This window comes from Lissotriton vulgaris, chromosome 2_1, assembly GCF_964263255.1.
Source record: "Lissotriton vulgaris chromosome 2_1, aLisVul1.2, whole genome shotgun sequence".
NCBI classification, from domain to species: domain Eukaryota; kingdom Metazoa; phylum Chordata; class Amphibia; order Caudata; family Salamandridae; genus Lissotriton; species Lissotriton vulgaris.
Genome location: NC_141687.1, coordinates 1,525,151,733 through 1,525,170,724, shown reverse-complemented (window position 1 = coordinate 1,525,170,724; position 18,992 = coordinate 1,525,151,733). Strand labels below are relative to the sequence as shown.

Below are 18,992 nucleotides of genomic sequence, written 5' to 3'. Positions count from 1 at the left end.
TTTGAAAAGGTAAACATGTTAGTCATTAATGCCCCAGCCTTACATCCATTTGTATCCCATGCTAACTCTTTTGTCTCAGTAGACGCTAGTCAGAGGGGCCTTGGTGCAGTTTTTGGACAACGGATTGATGGTAAAGAATAAACTATTGCTTTTGCCTCACGCACTCTAACCCCAACCGAATGTAACTACAGCACTCTCGATCATCATCATCGCCTCCTGAGGTTCTGTGTAAACCCCATATTACATGCCAGTCACCCAGCTACTTAATCTCTCTATTTAAGGTTTTTTTTTTATCCCTGCCTTCTTTGTCAATGTTTCCTGCTTTTCTCGTTCTTTTCTTTCCCCCTTTTTATGCTTTTCTCTCTCTTGCTCTGGGTCAAAGTCTTGTAAACAAAAATAAGTGCCGGTCCAGAGGCATAAGTGGCAGTGGCCCCTGCAACAAACACAGACTCAAATTAAGCAATGACTTTAGTATATTGTGAGTTGTCTGAGAGGCATTAGCCTCAGGAGCAGCAGTATTGGTAAAGGACCGTGCAGGCAAATCTTAGAATTAAGAGCAAACTATAATTTGATTGGTTGTGGCACACACAGGTAGGAACTGTTTGTGAACGGGTATTTCATTGTTTATGTGCCTGTGATGTCTAATTTCCAAATGTCATTTAAGTTTAGAAGAGTTAAAGGAACAAATGTAGGTTGTCATTAGTAGGCTTGGTTATGATATGCACTCATTTGTAAGTGAGAAGTAATAATCTGCCAGAAAGCAGATGTACAAGCACATATGGAGTACAGAGCCACCAAGAAAACTCCAGTTCTTTGAATCTTACCGGATTAATTGATTACCAGCGCTTAAAACTGGAATATTCATAATGAAATATACTGTAATAAGGCAATGCACCCTAGCATGTTAGTATATATTTTATTGTGCTAGCATTTAAAATAATCTCTTATCACCATCACCATCAATTATGCCTTATAGTTCACCTGATAAGAGTTTAAAAATTACTTTAGTGTGGCAGTCTTCTCGACAGGTGCATGACTTTAGAGCCACACAATTTTCAAACAGGTAACTGATCCACCTCTGAGTGAGACAGGTAGAAAAATGCCAGAGTGGATGGCAGCATCTCTGTTGTCTTACATAATGGCACATGCCCAAATTAAAGCCACAAAGGGGCATCATGTGATTGCTAATACAGAATTCATCTTTGAGTGTTGCTCATTATGTACAACCAATCAATGCACAGAACATTTGCACTGAAGGAACAGAGAATGTAAGCTCACTGTAAGCTCATTCTACGTTGATTATGGTTCTGGTGATGTCGGCAACTCTCCACTTCAAATTGGGCTGGGCCTCCTCCATCTTTACGTCACGTCATGGTGGTCCTAGTTCAGTTTCAAATGAAAGGCACTCTGTTGAATTTAACTAGCAAAGTGCTCTCCGTGCTCTACACCGTTTACATATCTGCTTACAACCAACAGGTAAGAGGGACCTGTGTCCCAATGTCCACAATGCTTTACGGAAGGAAGCCTAAAGTAATAATCTACCCCTGTATGTTTAGTCCTGAGGTTCATTGGAAGACATAGATGCATGTGACAATGGGGTTGAATCCTGTCCTCCACAGCCATGCTAACCGTATGATCTTTCTTTAGCAGGTCCCTCTCAAAGACTGCTTTCTTGTTCCTTGGTTGCTTCCATGAACCAGAAGGTGCACCATGTACATCCAACATTTAGGGCTGTGTTCTTCGTTCGTCTCTTAATTGTTCTGTGGATACAATGAAGAAACATAACCAGTTAGCAAGTTAATAGAATCTTGATATCCAGAAGGGCACGCACGTACGTAAGACATGGCTAAATGAAATTCTTAAGATTGCTACGTTTTCAGCCTATAATAATTTGGTTCTTTTACCAAAAAGACACAAAAGTATTTAATTCGAGCTGCTCAATAACATTTTCAGGAAGTTTACAAAAGGGGGCATGGCTCTGCATTTCAACCTGCTGACAGCCACTGCAAATCGGTGGAATTCTTATGCTGTCAGAGGACCACTTAGCCACTGTTGTTTCTTGATGTTTAATTTAGATTACATTTTATTTATATTATTTGAATTCGAGGCAACCTCCATACAACGGACAGCTAAACAAAAGGAAATGATGGCGGATAAATACAACATTAAAAATTAAATAGAAGAGGGGAGGAGCTTCGCGGGCGACCAAGATGGCCGCGTAAGCTCGGAGCTCCGTGGACCGTCCGACCCACCGCAACTATCCTGCTTGAAATCCTGGTCCACGTTGGTGGAATTGTAATGCTGATGGCCTACTGAGGTGGGGGCTGCAATCGGTTTCCGAATCGGTGGATCCTGAGCAAAGTTACGTCGAGCTGAACTCCGCTCCGTGACGGTGCCATTGTCCCTCCGGACTTCGTCACTTCGCACGATCGGACTGCGTAGTGCCCGCCTGCCGCCTTCGTTGGTGAAGTAACTGCGCTCCTGCTTGAGCCTTCGGCACCCTGGTCTTGCCTTCTTGATCTGTCTGCCTCTCGGCTGTGGACCCAGAACTGTTGCCATCTCGCCTTTGTTCTCACGTACCCATCATGGCGGGTAGAGGTGATCCGGACAGGGCATCTAACAAAGGTGGTCGGGGCAAGTCGCAAACTCAGAACAATCGCATGGAGCGATATGTGAATCTCAAGTCGCCACCTACATCTGGGGCCGTCTCTAAAGGGACCCCATCGACTAGCCCGCCGGATGGATCGGACCCCACCCTCGTGGACATCATGGGTGCCATTACTAGCCTCCGTGCCGACATGCAGCAGCAGCACGAGACCCTGACTCATAAAGTGGACTCCATGGCTGTTGATATCACCCTCATTAGAGCTGACTTGGGCAAGACCAACGAGCGTGTGAAGGCCCTCGACATCAAGACTGCCAGCCTAACCTCGGACGTTTCCGAGCTACAGACTGAGGTCCGCAACCTGCGGACGACCGCTGATCTATTCTCAAGGCGGCTGGAGGACTTTGAGGGGCGAGCCAGGCGGCAGAACGTCCGCATAGTAGGGGTACCGGAGGGGTCCGAGAATGACGCAGCTGACCTATTTGTGGAGGACTTGGTTAAGACTCATTTGATGCCCTCTGGACTGAGTAATTTTTTCTCAGTGGAGCGTGCCCACCGTGTACCGGGGGGCCCGCCGAAAACGGGAGTGTCGCCGCGACCGATTGTGGCGCGCCTCCTCAACTTCAGAGACCGAGACGCGATCCTCCAAGCATCCAGATCGCATGGACCACTTCACTACCAGAATGCGGAGGTGCACTTTTATCCGGACTTCACCAGGATGGTGCAGCGTCAGCGCCTGAGCTACGCGGGGGTGAAGAGACGCCTCAGAGACTTGGGTCTCAAGTACTCCATGATGTTCCCTGCGAAACTCCGTGTTGAACACAAGGGACGTGCCCTCTTTTTTGACTATCCTGAAAATGTCAGTGAATGGCTGGACACTGTTTCGCCTGCGCGTGACGAGCAAGAGGATGAAGTTGGAGGCGCCTCGGGCGGAGCGGAGCGGCAAGATTGAACCGGGAGCTGATGCTACCCCCGCCTCGAATGACCGCCGGACTGGTGTTTTGTTACTTAATGATCTCTCCTTTATTTACACGGTGGGTGGCGGGACGATTTCGCGGGGATTCCTTACTCCTCTGGGTCTTTCGTAGAGTAGTTAATGGGGCGACAGGCACACTGCTGGTTGGGGGGGCTTTTTAGTCTAATGCAGGGGTGCAGGGTGGGGGGTTTGTTGGGTATAGTTGCTTTGTGTGTTGGTTTTTCCTTTCTTTCTCTTGTGTGGCAATGTGACATTGGTGCTCCTGAACTGTTTTTGAAGCGGGTGTCTTTGGGCTTTGGGTGGGGCGGGCGGTGGGGGGATGGGGGGTAGGTTGTTAAGAATTCTCAGTTGGAATGTAAACGGGTTGGGTGACCGAATCAAGAGAGGGGTGGTGATACAACTGATTAAACGGCACATGCCAGATATTGTCCTTCTTCAGGAGACGCACTTGGTGGGGAACGCTTGTAAAGCTCTGAATCGTAAGGGTTACAAAATGGTGGCACACTCGGGGTTCTCTTCCGGCTCCCGGGGGGCGGGCATCCTCGTGCGCGCGTCCCTTCCCCTGGAGATAGAGACCACCTTGATTGATGACAGGGGGCGGTACGCCGCCGTAGCTGGTAGATGGGAAGGGCATTCCCTCACGTTGTTTTCTGTGTATGTCCCCCCGGGGCTCCAATCTAGTACCTTTCATGACCTTGGTGGTGCCATCTTGTCTATGCCGGCTGGCCAGTTGATAGTGGGGGGTGACTTTAATTCAGTTTGCTCTGGTCTGCTTGATAGCCAACCGCCCCGCGACCTACGTAGCCCGCAGATGTGGCTGCCATCCTTTCTCGAGTCCATGGGGCTGGTAGACGGGTGGCGACTTCTGCATCCCACGCTCCGTCAATTTTCCTTCCTGTCGGGTGCACACGGGAGTCTTTCTCGCATCGACTATGTCCTCACACTGGCTTCGGACGCGCTGGCCGTTTCCGAAGCACGCTTTCTGGCGCGGGGCATCTCTGACCACTCCCCGATATGGGTCTCCTTTGACTTTGGGGTGGTCCTGCCGGAACGACCGGCAGCAGTCAATCCGTGGTATTTCCGGAATTTCAAAACCCGCTCCCTCCTGGCCAAAGCCATTGATCTTTACTTCTCCGAGAACGTGGGCTCGGTGAGGTCGGCCGTTACACTCTGGGAAGCCTTTAAGACGGTACTCCGTGGCGAGGCCCAGGCGCTCATCGCTGAGACCCGCCGGACTAGGGATTCTGACATGCTGGCTATTGAGCAGGAAGTACTGCGACTCGAGGCCCAGCTGGGGCCCGAGCCGGACCCATCTGTTCTCCATACCCTCTCGCTGAAACAAGCGGATTACCATGCCTTAGCCACTAATGCCGCTCTCGCCCTGGCCAAGGAACAGCGAGGCCGCATCTACGACGTGGGCGATAAGGCCGGGAAGTTGCTGGCTTGGTTAGACAGAAGGGAGATGGCCAGCCGTGTGGTACCCGAACTCCTCGGGGACGACGGGGTGGTCCTTACGGATCCTAGTGCTATTGTTGACTCCTTCGCTAGCTACTTTCAGGGGGTCTATGAGTCTGCCTCGGACTTTTCGGAGGCGGACTCGTCGGCCTTCCTTTCAGATATTGACCTACCCTGCCTTTCCGAGGAAGAGAGAGCGGACCTGGATAGAAACATCACCGCTGACGAGATTGACCTTGCGATCCGCTCCCTACGTACCGGAAAGGCCTCCGGGCCTAACGGCATACCGGTGGAGCTGTATAAAATCCGCTCGGACGCGATCTCCCCGCACCTCCGTAAAATGTTCTTGGAGTCCTTTGAGAGAGGCTCTCTCCCCCTGGATCAACGATTGGCTACCATCGTGGTCATCCACAAGGAGGGTAAGCCGCGGGACGTTTGTCGATCGTACCGTCCTATCTCTCTCCTTAACGTGGAGCCCAAGGTCCTCGCCAAGCTGCTTGCCAACCGCTTGATTGGCGTCATTAGCGACCTTGTGCACCCCGACCAGTCGGGATTCATCCCCCACCGAAACACTGCCCTCAATTTGCGTCGCCTCCATGGTGTCATGGCCAGGGCCCACACTCTTGAAGAGCCGGCTGTCCTGGCGTCTCTCGACGCCACTATGGCCTTCGACTCGCTCGAATGGCCATACCTCTGGGCGGTGCTGACCAAACTCGGGTTCGGGCCTGTCTTCGTGAGCTGGGTGAAGCTCTTGTATGCGGATCCGATGGCCAATGTTACGGTCAACGGTCGCCTGTCGGCGCCATTTCCCCTACGTCGGGGTACCAGACAGGGCTGCCCCCTGTCGCCCCTTTTGTTTGCCTTGGCCCTTGAACCGCTTGCAGCTTTACTGCGTGCGCATCCTGACTTGCGAGGCATTACATGGGCCCCTGGCTTCGAAGACAGGGTCTCCCTGTACGCCGATGATATCCTGCTCTATCTGACTTCCCCCTGCAGATCCCTTGTTGTGGCCTGCGATGTGATCAGACTCTTTGGGCGGTACTCTGGCCTGATTATCAACTGGGCCAAGTCCTCCCTATATGTTCTCAAGGGGGATACTCCACGTCTCGCCAGAGGCTGCAGGATTCAGATTGCCATGCGCGGCTTCAAGTACCTGGGCATCTACATCTCTGGTAATCCCAAGTTGAGGCACGACAACAATCTACTCCCTCCTCTTCAGCGGTTACGGCGAGATGTGGACAGCTGGCGTAAGCTGCTGCTCTCCCTTCTTGGCCGTGCCGCTCTATTCAAGATGATGGCCCTGCCCAGGTTCCTATACGCGCTCCAAAACGCTCAGGACCCGGTCCCGGCGCGCTACTTTCGTGATCTTGAAGGCCTTCTCCGGACCCTCCTCTGGGAGGGTCGACCCTGCGTTGCCTTTCACAAACTCACACTCCCCTGGTACGACGGGGGCATCGCCCTCCCAGATGTGCGCCGTTACTATTGGTCTTCGCAACTAGCTGCCCTCAACCACGGCTTCTATGGCCCAGTGGAGAGCCCCGGCTATGCCATGGATAGATGGCTGATGGGCGATGGCAACTATTACCGGGCCCTATACTCGAAGTCTTTTGACCGACGGTTGACGGGCCCTACCCGCACGGCGGTCCGCACTTGGCGGGCGGTTACTAAGGCACAAGGGTGGCAGGGCAGACTCACAAGGTTCACTCCCCTCTTTGATTCCGACATCCTGGGTAGACTATGGCACACCAGGGGATTTGATAGGTGGGACCTTATCGGCATCAGCAGGGTTGACGATATGCTCTCTAAGGGCTCGATTAAGACCTTCCCCCAGTTACAAACCGAATACCAGCTGGGCGCGACGGAGTTTTTTCGCTACGCTCAACTGCGACACGCGCTGCTCTCGGCCTCTCCGCCGGACGGCGTCATTCCCGAGAGTTCCCCACTGGAGGATAGGATACTGGATGGGCACATGCCGGACAGCGCGATCTCCCTCTCCTATAAAAAATTAATCAATGTGCGCACAGACCTCCTCCTTAATTTGAGAGACCAGTGGGTGGCGGATGGCCTTGAATTGGACGATGAGGATTGGCAGAGCGCAGTTTCCTCCCCTAAGGAGGTCGCCATTTCTTCCCGTCTTCGCCTTGTGCAATTTAAGATCCTGCACCGGGTGTATATGACAGGGCCCCGATTGATGCACATGGGTTTCTCGCCTGACGGTCTCTGTCGTAGGGGCTGTGGAGCTCTTGCCACTTTCCTGCACATCCTTTGGGACTGCCCGGTGATCGCCTCCTACTGGAGAAGGGTACACCGCGTTATGGAAGAGGTGACTGGCGTGGCTGCTCACGCTGAGGCCCGTCGATGCCTTCTGAACGTATGGGAGCCTTCCGATCACAACGTTGCGCAGACCAGGTGGGTTACCCTTGGGAACATGGTAGCTAAGAGAGACATAGCACAGAGGTGGGGTGCGGCCGAGGCCCCCCTGCTGGTACAGTGGAAGGCCAACATGGACTGGTGCATGTTTAGGGAGAAGACAGTCTATGTGGCCAGAGGGAGACCCCGAACTTGGACTAAAATTTGGGGAGCATGGAATGAGTACAGGGGAGATGTGTGCTTACCGCCCGAACCAATCAGCCAACATGGTAATGTGTCTCCCTAACCTGTGACGCCAACTGAGCTCTATTGTACTGTGTTCTCCTGTCACCTTCCCCCCCCCTCCTCCTTCCCACTCTGCAATCTATCCTTGATGTGCGTTTCCCTGCCTTTTTTCCCTGCCCATCCCCGACACCCAGCGTCACACTATTTACACTGCCACTTTCGCGCCCGTGGGCGCCTTGTTGTTGTATTCATTTAATATAAAATCAACCTTCGACAACTATGTCTCAATTGTGTGACACTATTTCTCTCCTGTTATTCCTGCTGCCTTGCCTCCGGGATGTCAGGCTGAATAGCTGTGTGTTCTGTTTTCAATAAAGGTTTTCAAAAATTTAAAAAAAAAAAAAATTAAATTAAATAGAAGTACTTTCAACAGACTGAAGCATCCATTAATTACTCCAGGTCATCAACTCTTATGAGCTGTTAGCTCATCCTATTACATATTACAACATTGGAATGTTGGGAGCTTCATTGAAGACAATGGAGTGCTCCCTGCTTCTATGGGACGGTAAAGGCCCGCAGAGCAACATTCCAATGTTTAACAAAGGCCTCTCCGAGATCGAGGGAATTTAAATCCCCTAGAGCTTCGAGAAGCCATTGTTTTATTTGTTAGAACATTCTGACCTCTAGTGGCTGAAGTTCTAATAGCCTTATAGCCCTTCGTAGCAGGGCTATACCGGCTATTAGAGTCCTGTCCCTTGTTAAAGTCCCTCACCAGGGCCGGACTGGCCGTAGCGGGCACCGGGCATTTCCCCGGTGGGGAGCCGGTTTTGGGGCCCGATTTTGTTACGGGCTGTTTTTGCAGCATAGCTGCAATATCGGCCGCTGTAACGAAATCGGCCATGGCAAAGAGCACCCCCAACCCCCTCGGGGAGCCTGCCAAGAACTTTGCCAGGGCCAATTTTGGTTCCCGGCCCTGTCCCTCACCTTCGGCTCGGGCTTTTAACGCGGTAATGGGCCTTTCATAGCCGGTATAGCCCGCTACGGCGGGCTATAATAGCCCTGATGAGGGTTTGAAAACGTGTCATTCGAACCTGAAACGTGTCGGCATTCTGCAAGAGCCATTCCTAACATTAAGTGTTCCTATGCAAAAGAATTAACACAGCTTGTGCTCTTGTTTTCACTCAGATTTGGTTGTCATAAAACAGGAATTTATTTGTAAACATTGATGAATTGAAGTGCGAATATTTTTGTTTTGTGTATTCATGTTTTGTACTAATTGCTTTTCTTTGTAATTGTGTATGAATTGTACAGTTATTGTGTTGATTATTTAAGTGCATCTCTTTCTGTTCCTAAAAGAAACTTCACAAACACAAAAAATATGAGTAATGGGCATAAATAAAATTACCTGTTCATGTTTTATTGATTCACACTTGTCATTTTCTAAATAATTCCAATTATTGAGGAGTGGGCAGCTTCTATTGTTCTCATTATATTACGGTCCAGCCTCCCTCAGTCCCGCTACGGACCTGACTCCTTCTGTTGTCTCAATATTGAGCGGGTACTTACTTGCGAGAGTGCCAGGGACAGCAATAATTTTCCCTTAATTGGGCGAAGGGCTCTTCCCCTTCAAATAGTATGGCAGAAAAAGATACACTTTCTTTCAGCGAAAGCCACATTCAATCTCTCATTGCCACGTCACCGTTTGCTTCAATTTCATTAAGCACCACTGCGAAGCAACAAAACGAATCTGAAAAACTTATAAGATTGTGTAAAAAGCATGTTAGAGCTGAACTCCACGGCCACTTTCTCCTCAGACATTTGAAAGGAGGGACTATACCTTGGGGGCTTCAGGTGAAAAATATACCTGTAATTTTCACCGAAGACGAAGAGTATAAGAAAGGGTTCAGCTTTATAAACACGAAATGTAGCCGGGACCTCATGGTCCATACTATAGAGACCGCACAACGTCTATGCCTCAAGGAGGTTGAGGAGATTGAGGAGTTAACGAAAGCTATTGTCGAAAACCCAGCTGATGCTAAAGCATTACTAGATAAAATCGAGAAAGACATACAAGTCTTTAAGGACATTACTATTAACAACAAAACCTCTAAATACGAACGTGATACGAAGACGTTCAAAATCAAACAGGTATATCCTTTCCTTAAAGAAGACTACTATTCCCTTGTCGATTCACGCAGGGCGCTGTACGACTACCAAGGTAGATCACGTAATCGATTTACCACTTTTTCAGAAACCTCTTCGTCAGGGTCCTCTGATTCAGACAACAGGGGTAACAACCCCAGGAAACAAGTCTCTTTTTTAGACAGGGGCCAGCAACCAAAAACCAGATACAAACCAGCATGGGAAATGCGAACGAGAAACAGGTTCTACAAATCCTAGAGAAACCTAATGTCATTGTCAACTTGTCAGATCGAGTCCTTACACAACATGAGTAGTTCGTACTAAATCTCGGACTCAAGTTTGTCCCCAGTAGGAGGACTGACTTTACCAAACTGAAGATAGAGACTCTGGAGTTCTGCAGAAAATTAAGGCTTCGGGCCTTCTTCTTTCACCAACCTACACCTGTAGACAAGGAAGCAACGGGCCTAAGGAACAAATCCAGTTTCGTCCCTCACCAAAACATCCCGAAACAGGTCCTTGCCTTTGAACAGGTGCTATTGGCATCCATTAATAAAATGGAGAGAACCAAAAAATATGTACCTCAGAACATCAGCCTCTGCCAACGCAAAGCAATCCAAAGCCTGAAAGAGGACCCCTCCTTGATAATCAAGCAGGCAGATAAGGGGGGCGCTGTTGTGTTATGGCCTAGAGACCAATACGTAAATGAAGGCATGAAACAGGTCAACAATGACACATGGTACCGAAAGTTGCAAGAATATCCCACAAAGCAGATCCAGGGGCTCATCTTACAGACACTCACTGAGGGCCAGGAGCAAGGGTTCCTTGGTCCCAAAGAATTTGACTTCCTTAATAAAAAAATCCCACGCATCCCAATACTGTATCTTTTACCAAAGATCCACAAGAGCCTGGCCGACCCTCCCGGAAGGCCTATAGTGTCCGGTGTGGACTCCTGTTTGGAACCCATATCTAAATATGTAGATTGTTTCTTGAAACCTTTTATTAAAAGCGTGAAATCATTTTTGAGAGACACCACTGATTTCCTGACTAAAGTAGAAGGCACATCATTTGACCCTCTAACACAGATGATGGTAACAATGGGCGTCACGTCCCTATACACGCAAATCCCCCAGGAAGAGGCCCTTGAAGTGATTGAGCTGTATCTTGAGATGCGAGAGCGTCCCCATAGAGTTCCCACATGCTTCATTCTAAAGTTGGCTGAAATCGCCCTCAAGAAGAACTATTTTGTATTTTGATGATCAATTCTTCAATTCTTCATGCAAGTGAAGGGCACTGCCATGGGGTGTCCTTATGCCCCAGAAATGGCAGTGCTCTACATGGCGCAATACGAAATGAGGTATGTTGACAACAACAACCCATTCAGTGGTAACATCATTCAATGGTGGCGTTACATCGATGACGTCTGGCTCCTGTGGCAGGGGAGCCAGACCGATTTGAATAGCTTCCACGAATGGATCAACATGAGACACAGCGACATAAAATTTTCCATGGAAGCCAGCAACACCAAAATGACCTTTCTGGAAGTAGAGGTTACTTGCCTTGATGGATCTCTGAAGGCCTCACTTTATAGGAAGGCCACTGACAAAAATACAATTTTGCACCATAATAGCCACCATCCAAGAAATTTAAAAACTAATCTACCTTATGGACAACTACTGCGGATACGCAGGAATTGCACGGAGATTAGTGACTTTGACCACCATGCAAAAACTTTTTGTGAAGAGATGACACATGGGGGGTACCCAAAGAAACTCCTCAAGCATTCTTACAAACGAGCACGTTTCACGCCAAGAGAGTGTTTGTTGCAAACCAAAGAAAAGAAAGAACTTGATCGTTTGGTGTGCGTGACCACATTTGGCCCTGACACGCACAAAATGAGACAAACAATCCTCAAAAATTGGCACCTATTAGACCGGCAGGAATGCCCCTTTCCCCGCCCCATTTTCGCTTACAGAAAGAACAAAAGCATTGGACAACAAATTGTCAGAGCAGATGTGGCATTGCCAAAACCAAAACACGACATCTTGTCTTGCTGGAACATGAAACCAATTGACGGGCATCATAGATGCGGCAATTGTGTAGCGTGTTCCAGCACAATTGAAGGCAATGAATTTGAACATCAGGGATTAAATGGAAGCATTCTGGCTTCTCTAATTGCAAAACCAAAAACGTCATATATGTCATCCAGTGCCCATGTCAAAAGATCTATATTGGGAAAACGAATCAGCAAGTTAACTTACGTATAAGTCAATACAGGTCCCGGATAAGAAAGAAAGTGTTAACGGCTCCCATGGTCGAACACTTCATTGAGAAATCCCATTCAGAATTGGAATTTAAATGGTCGGTACTTTTTACAATTGGTACAGCACAGCGCCCAGCAGACGTCGACAAGGCGTTACTCCAAAAGGAAGCATACCTGATTCTTAAATTTAACAGCACACTCACAGGGTTGAACAGTATGTCTGAATTATTAAGGATCTGACTGTTGTTTTCGTCAATAGCTTGCTCTGAATGAGACAATGACCCCTTACCAGTCTTGCACACAGTCTCCCCTTACATAAAAAAAAGGTGGACACTCCTGCTTTATAAATACATTTTCCAGCTCCCATTCTCAAATAATGGCCCCCACTCGCTTTTTTCACATTATCATTGAGTGGTCTTAATGGTGTAATACTCACCACTAAGTTGAGTGGGCACTAAGTCCCTTTTAGTAAACACTCGGCGCCTTCACCACAAGGTATGGGACTACATATCCCAGAATGCACGGAGACGCCACCCGTACTCGACTTAAATCAAACCAAGATGGCCCCTGCGTTATGTCAGGCATTCGAACAGAAGCCTCACAGTGGGGACATCGACTGTCTACTGACAGGTAAGAACAATCTCCGTTTGGCCGCTTCCGCGCTCCAAAAACAATTTTCTACCGCTCCGGCATTTACGCCGCCTTTCACTTTTTTTTTTACAGTGCGCCACGAACTACGGAGCCGTATCGAAGTGCTCCACATACAACGCCTGGGTGATAGAGATACACGCCGCAAACCCAGGTAGGCTTTTGTCCGCCTGTATCAGATAATGCAGATATTTCATTTCACTTCAAGTACTGATAATTGCTCCGATTTTTCAGGTCGGAGAGCTTCGCGCAAATCACCAATACAGATTTAATCTTTCATAGCAGTTGCAAGACACGAGGTACGGGGTTTTTTTTCATAATGTTTCTCGACTCTTAATAAGCTCGATATCATTGCACAGTACTAGCCTGTTGTTTTGTTAAATAGGACTCCAAGACCAGCAACCACAACCTCCTCCCTCTAAGAGGCGCCGGACGGTGCACGCAGAGGTAGGTGGCATTTAATCACAATACGCCACCCTTTTTAAACGAGAATACAACCCAGAAATTCTCAAACAGTATATGCTCTATCTTTTTTTAGAATTAAACTATCGAGGTGCCGCCCCCTTGTCCACCATTCAATCTTTAAGAGCCTGAGTTTTACAGGTACCTTTACCTACAATCCTATTGATTTGAGGCACACATGTGAGGTTTTGGCTTACAACAAAGGTTCATTGTAGTTTTATGTTTTACACAGACAACTTACAAAGCCCTGATGAGGGTTCGAAAACGTGTCATTCGAACCTGAAACGCTTCTGCATTCTGCAAGAGCCATTCCTAACATTAAGTGTTCCTATGCAAAAGAATTAACACAGCTTGTGCTCTTGTTTTCACTCAGCCTTGGTTGTCATAAAACAGGAATTTATTTGTAAACATTGATGAATTGAAGTGCGAATATTTTTGTTTTGTGTATTCATGTTTTGTACTAATGGCATTCTGCAAGAGCCAATCCTAACATTAAGTGTTCCTATGCAAAAGAATTAACACCGCTTGTGCTCTTGTTTTCACTCAGCTTTGGTTGTCATAAAACAGGAAGTTATTTGTAAACGTTGATGAATTGAATTTCGAATATTTTTGTTTTGTGTATTCATGTTTTGTACTAATTGCTTTTCTTTGTAATTGTGTATAAATTGTACAGTTATTGTGTTGATTATTTAAGTGCATCTCTTTCTGTTCCTAAAAGAAACTTCACAAACACAAAAAATATGAGTAATGGGTATAAATAAAATTACCTGTTCAGGTATTATTGATTCACACTTGTCATTTTCTAAATAATTCCAATTATTGAGGAGTGGGCAGCTCCTATTGTAGGATTCATTGAGCCAAAGATTGAATAAATCAGAGGTATTAAAGTAGTGTCTGCAGCAGGGGTCATTGTTTTAGTCTTTGATTTTCTTTTAATCATTTGTGGGGGATTCCTTCGTGTCCATCCAGACCTCATTGCTTCAGACAGCTTCCGACGGCCATTGTGTTCTTTTAGTAGTTCCTTTGGTAATTCTTAATGCGAGTTTACGCTGGGGAGCTAGGCTGCTGCTACCCCTTCGCTATTCCTTGTGGGGTTTGGTGTTGGCTGTGTTTTTTGCGTGGTGTGACTTCTGCCCCCAATTGGCTACTTGCCACGCTCACTTCACTTGTCTTCAGCCTCTACACCAAATGAGCGCCTGATGCTTAGTGCAAGGATTTTGTGTTATGTGTTGCCCGTTCCTCCCTGGCCGTTCCGAGATCGCCCCCTGGTCTTCTGACTCGATGGTTCCTGCTGGCGCACTAGCACTCAGAATCTGGAGTGTAAAGTTAGACTTGGAGCTCCGCCCCCCTTCAGCAGTTGCTCCGCTATTACACAGTTTGGTTCTTTTCCCTTTTCGCTACACCCTGCACCTTGTGTTCTTCTAGGGGTGACCTTCCGGTGTGTCCGCCATAACGGAGTGCAGCTATGGCGATCCGCTATCCTAAGGCCGTTGGCCTTAACAAAGGCCACAAAGTTACCAAGAATGTGTCCAAGCCCAGACAGTGCCGCATGAGAGGGCGTTTGACCAAACACACCAAATTTGTTAGAGACATGATTCGTGAAGTGTGCGGCTTCGCTCCCTATGAGAGGCGTGCCATGGAGTTGCTCAAAGTGTTCAAGGACAAGCGTGCTCTTAAATTTATCAAGAAAAGGGTTGGTACTCCCATTCATGCCAAGCGAAAGAGGGAAGAGCTCAGCAACGTCCGGTCTGCAATGAGAAAGGCTGCCGCCAAGAAGGAATAAGTTGTACAAAATTCTGAACACTTCTTCACTAAAAAAATTAGCAGGCACAGCTTTGTAGCCACAGGGATGGCTGGCAAAGAAGGTGGCACTGCCTTAGTTTCCGATCATCCAAGGTTTTCAAAACATTATTGGTTTTTGACAATATTCAAAGGTTGTTTACAGTTTTGTTTTATAACATTCCTTTTTTGAATTATCTATGTTCTTTGTGACGGTGCGCACCCTGAACACCGGAGCCAGAATATCAATAGCACAGAATACTGAAAATAAAACTTCTAAACAAAAATATCGTCAGGTACAGACTTTCTATATCTAACTCCACATTTATGTACCATAACAATATATGTATATTTTCGAGGTACATAAATGCAGAGTTAGGAATAATAAATCTGTTCTTCCATATATTCACTTACCTTCCAATATTCTGTCCATGGTATTCTTGTATGTTACTAATCGATGTGTCTCTATACAGTAGCACAAACCTTTGTGAGACACTTCTAGTTTTAACTTCCTCTGGTACTTCATAAACAAAATACAATATCTATCTTTGATAGAAACTTGATTGGCGTTGAGATATTATTTCCTGGATTGGGTGGTTGTTGTCATCCAGCTCGACATTAGGAGTAAGTTCCTAGCCACGTGAGTATCAAGAAAGGTGAAGAGGTATGGGGGATCACTGACGACAAGTCGAAGTTAACCTTCACAGTGAAATTTAAAGGACATTTTTGTCAGTTGCATTAAAATTATTCCACTTCCTACCTTGCACATTTGTCTTTCAAAGAGGAGTATTTTGTTTCTTTGCACATCATTTGACTTACTTATGCAAACACTGCTCACAGAACTTTGGTTCAGATGTACGAATGTATTTAACAGTTGCAAACCCTACGATTCAGTAAATCACAGAGTTTAAAACTAGTAAATGTGTTTTTGAATGTACTAAACCATTTAGCAATTTGTAACAGATTTGTAGGAAACCATACCGAATCGGTATTTGGAAGGGGAATTTTAAGAGCATCCCTTTGAACTACTGATTCCTTAAGATATGTATCAATGTGCGAGAATAAAATTCGGCCACAAAAACATTAATATTTTTACTGACACGTCAAGGGAGGTGAAAATCCATTTACAAATGTGCAGTGATCCCCTTTCCCTGTGTGAATGTTGCCCAAAAATATTTTTCAGAGTCCTATGGGTCACTGCCAAATCTTACAAAAAGTTTGGAATATGCGCTTTAATGGCATTCCTTTCAAATACCAAATCCTTATGATATGCATAAATGTGTGGGAATGAAATCCGGTCACAAAAACATTCATATTTTACTAACTCCTTAAAGGAGGTGGTAATCCCTTTGCACATGGGAATTGGCCCCCTTCCCATGTGTGCTTTTTGTCCCAAAACATTTTTAAGAGTCTAATGGGCCATTGGCAAATCTTTAAAAAAAAATTGGGAAAACTGTTCATTTTTTTTAGGTTGAGTCTGAGCCAGCATGCAAGCGCTGCCTGGCAATCAGTTGCAGGTTTAGTACGGAGGAGAAGCCCCGCCCACATTTGTCATTTGCTTGTCTCTTTGTCCTTTGTAGGTGCTGGCGTCTGATTCGTCAATAGGCTTGTTCGTCCCTCCTTAGTATGGCCATGTCGTCATTTGTATCCTCCCATGACCACTAGCCCCTTTACTTGGTTGTTGCACAGTATGTGTACTTTTTCTTTTTTGAAACTGTGGCAGCCGCTTGTTTTTGTCTTCTTTTGGCTCAGGGCCCCTAAACATTTTATTGCATTTGTCATCCTCACACCTCTCCTCCGGTTTTAACCAGTTTCTTTGTACTTCTCTCATGATTTTGCTCTCTATGGTGACCAGATGTCCCGGTTATCAGAGGACTGTCCAAACAATTGTATTCATTTCCAATACATGTCCCGGTTTTTGGGACAAATGTCAAGTCATTCTTCAATGCAGCGTTAAAACTGTGCTCTCATGTAGAAAGGCGCCTCTAAAGTATCACGTTATTTCAGTTGTCAGTTTCTTTCAGCAGCACAGTAGGAGATTGGCTGCCTGCAGAGGAAGAGAGCGAGAGGGCAGAAGGAATCAGGGTGGAGATCCTGCCACAGCTAAAGCAGCTATGGTTTTATGAAGTAGTCCTGTTCGTGTGTGTGCATGTATATGTGTACACACATGCACACGCCACTTCCCCTCTTTCTACGCACATTTACAAGGCTACAAAAAAGGGGACAGGCCAGACATAAAAGTAACACCAAAGGCTTTAGTCCTAGTTTTATGACTGATCTGTCCCGGCTTTTGCTACACAAAATCTAGTCACCGCATCGCTCTGGCTCTATGCATCACACACTATCACTTTCATCCATACCTTTGTCTTGTCCATCTGTCTCCTTTTTGTCAGTCTCAGTCCCTTCTTTGAGATACAGAATGCTGTAAAAGATTCACCTGCAGCCCTCTCGCTCCCTTTCATATATGGGATTCCTAGACCTCATCACCAGGACAGGTTTGTCAGAAGCAACAAAAGACAGATGACAAATTTCCACAGTATTTCATCCTCCATGGAGCTGTTCGCATGCTGTGCTACTACACACCAGGCAAGAGCCTGTGGAAAAATGCTGCTGTGTTTCTAGCGGTCTATGCTCGAACTGACAGCCTTGCATGTTTTCTCATTTTATGATACAAAGCCCCCAACCACCAATCGACCCCAGTCAAGTAACTCAAACCAGCGTTATCTGGTCATCAGATGGAACTGAGAAGGCTATTTCTTTCATTCAGCACAGGCCACAGCAGAAACTTCTCATAGAGGCTACTGTCCTTGTTGAGGTCCGACCACGAGCTTGGACTTCTGCAGAAGTATTGTTTGACATCGTTCGTACTTACGCACAGCCTCCAGTTCAGAACTGTAGTCCTGCTCCCAAAAGTCAGACAATTGATGTACTCGATTTCTGTTCCCTGAATGAGTAATGACTCAATTTGTTTGATCCCACCACCTTTTTACGCCTCATTAAAGATCGGGCATTCACCTACTGCTAGCAATGTGGAGTCAAAGGAAAATTGTGATTAACCACAAATACCACTATCATTACCAATACCACCACCAACAGTACCAACACCACCACCACCACCACCGGTACCAACCACCAATACCACGACCACCACCAATACCACCACCACCAATACCACCACTAATACCAGTACCACCACCACCAATACTATCACCACCAGCTATACCAGTACCCCCACCACCAATACCAAAACCCCCACCAATACTAATACAGCCACCACCAATACCAGCACCACCAATACCAGCACCACCAATAAAACCACCACCACCAATACCACCACCATCATCAATATTACGACCACTACCAAATCCACCACCACCACCAATACAACCACCTCAGCTCCTCTCACTCACTAGTAATAGCAAGGGCACTGAACAAGGCCGGAGCTGCAGCCAATATCAACCCTTCCTCCCTCCATGCCTGCCATAAAGCACAGCCCACCCTTCACCAGAAGGCAAAGCCAGTGCCCTACTACAACTGGAGTGTTTTTTTTTTTTTATTGGGCCAAATATACCAATTACATTACGCAATGCCACACTGCACACTCAAATCACTGAGAGGGCAGGAAATAGCCCCACCGCTCTTCCTCCTGAGCCACGACAGTGTAATCACAGAGTGAAAGGTGTTGGAGCGCTATGTTAGTGTTTATAGCGTGGATCATATATAACTCTCACTTCACACTTTGTGTCTGTGTAATTTACAACACGTACAAATCTTCTTCACTGTACTGTTAATTACTACTTTAAAGACGTTGCAGGCCAGTCTCTTCCTCTGATATTTACAATCTCACAAGAGGTCAAGAAGGCCATTTATTGCAATGCAATAGGTCTCGCATTTGCGGGAGTTTAAGCTATTATTGTAAATGACAATGCCTTTTTTTATGTTTTAAAACCCAAAACATAAATAAAAGGCATTGTCATTTACAATACTAATAGCTCAAACTCGTGTGAGTGCAAGACCTTTTGCATTGCAAATGATTATTTAAAACTCATTCCGTTTCCTTTAAGGCAAAT

General features: G+C 46.7%; 1 protein-coding gene and 1 pseudogene across 1 annotated transcript in view; one reads left to right on the top strand and one right to left on the bottom strand.

Moving 5' to 3' along the window:
- Positions 1-917: 917 nt before the first annotated feature.
- TMPRSS5 (transmembrane serine protease 5) overlaps positions 918-18,992 on the bottom strand; it is a 188,740-nt gene continuing 170,665 nt past the window's right edge. Inside the window, exon 13 of the mRNA XM_086958871.1 lies at positions 918-1,760. Within this exon, the coding sequence (XP_086814997.1) occupies positions 1,752-1,760 (9 nt within the window). The 3' untranslated portion in view covers positions 918-1,751. The remainder of the gene's footprint in view (positions 1,761-18,992) is intronic.
- On the top strand, positions 14,581-14,926 carry LOC147732839 (large ribosomal subunit protein eL36 pseudogene; annotated as a pseudogene).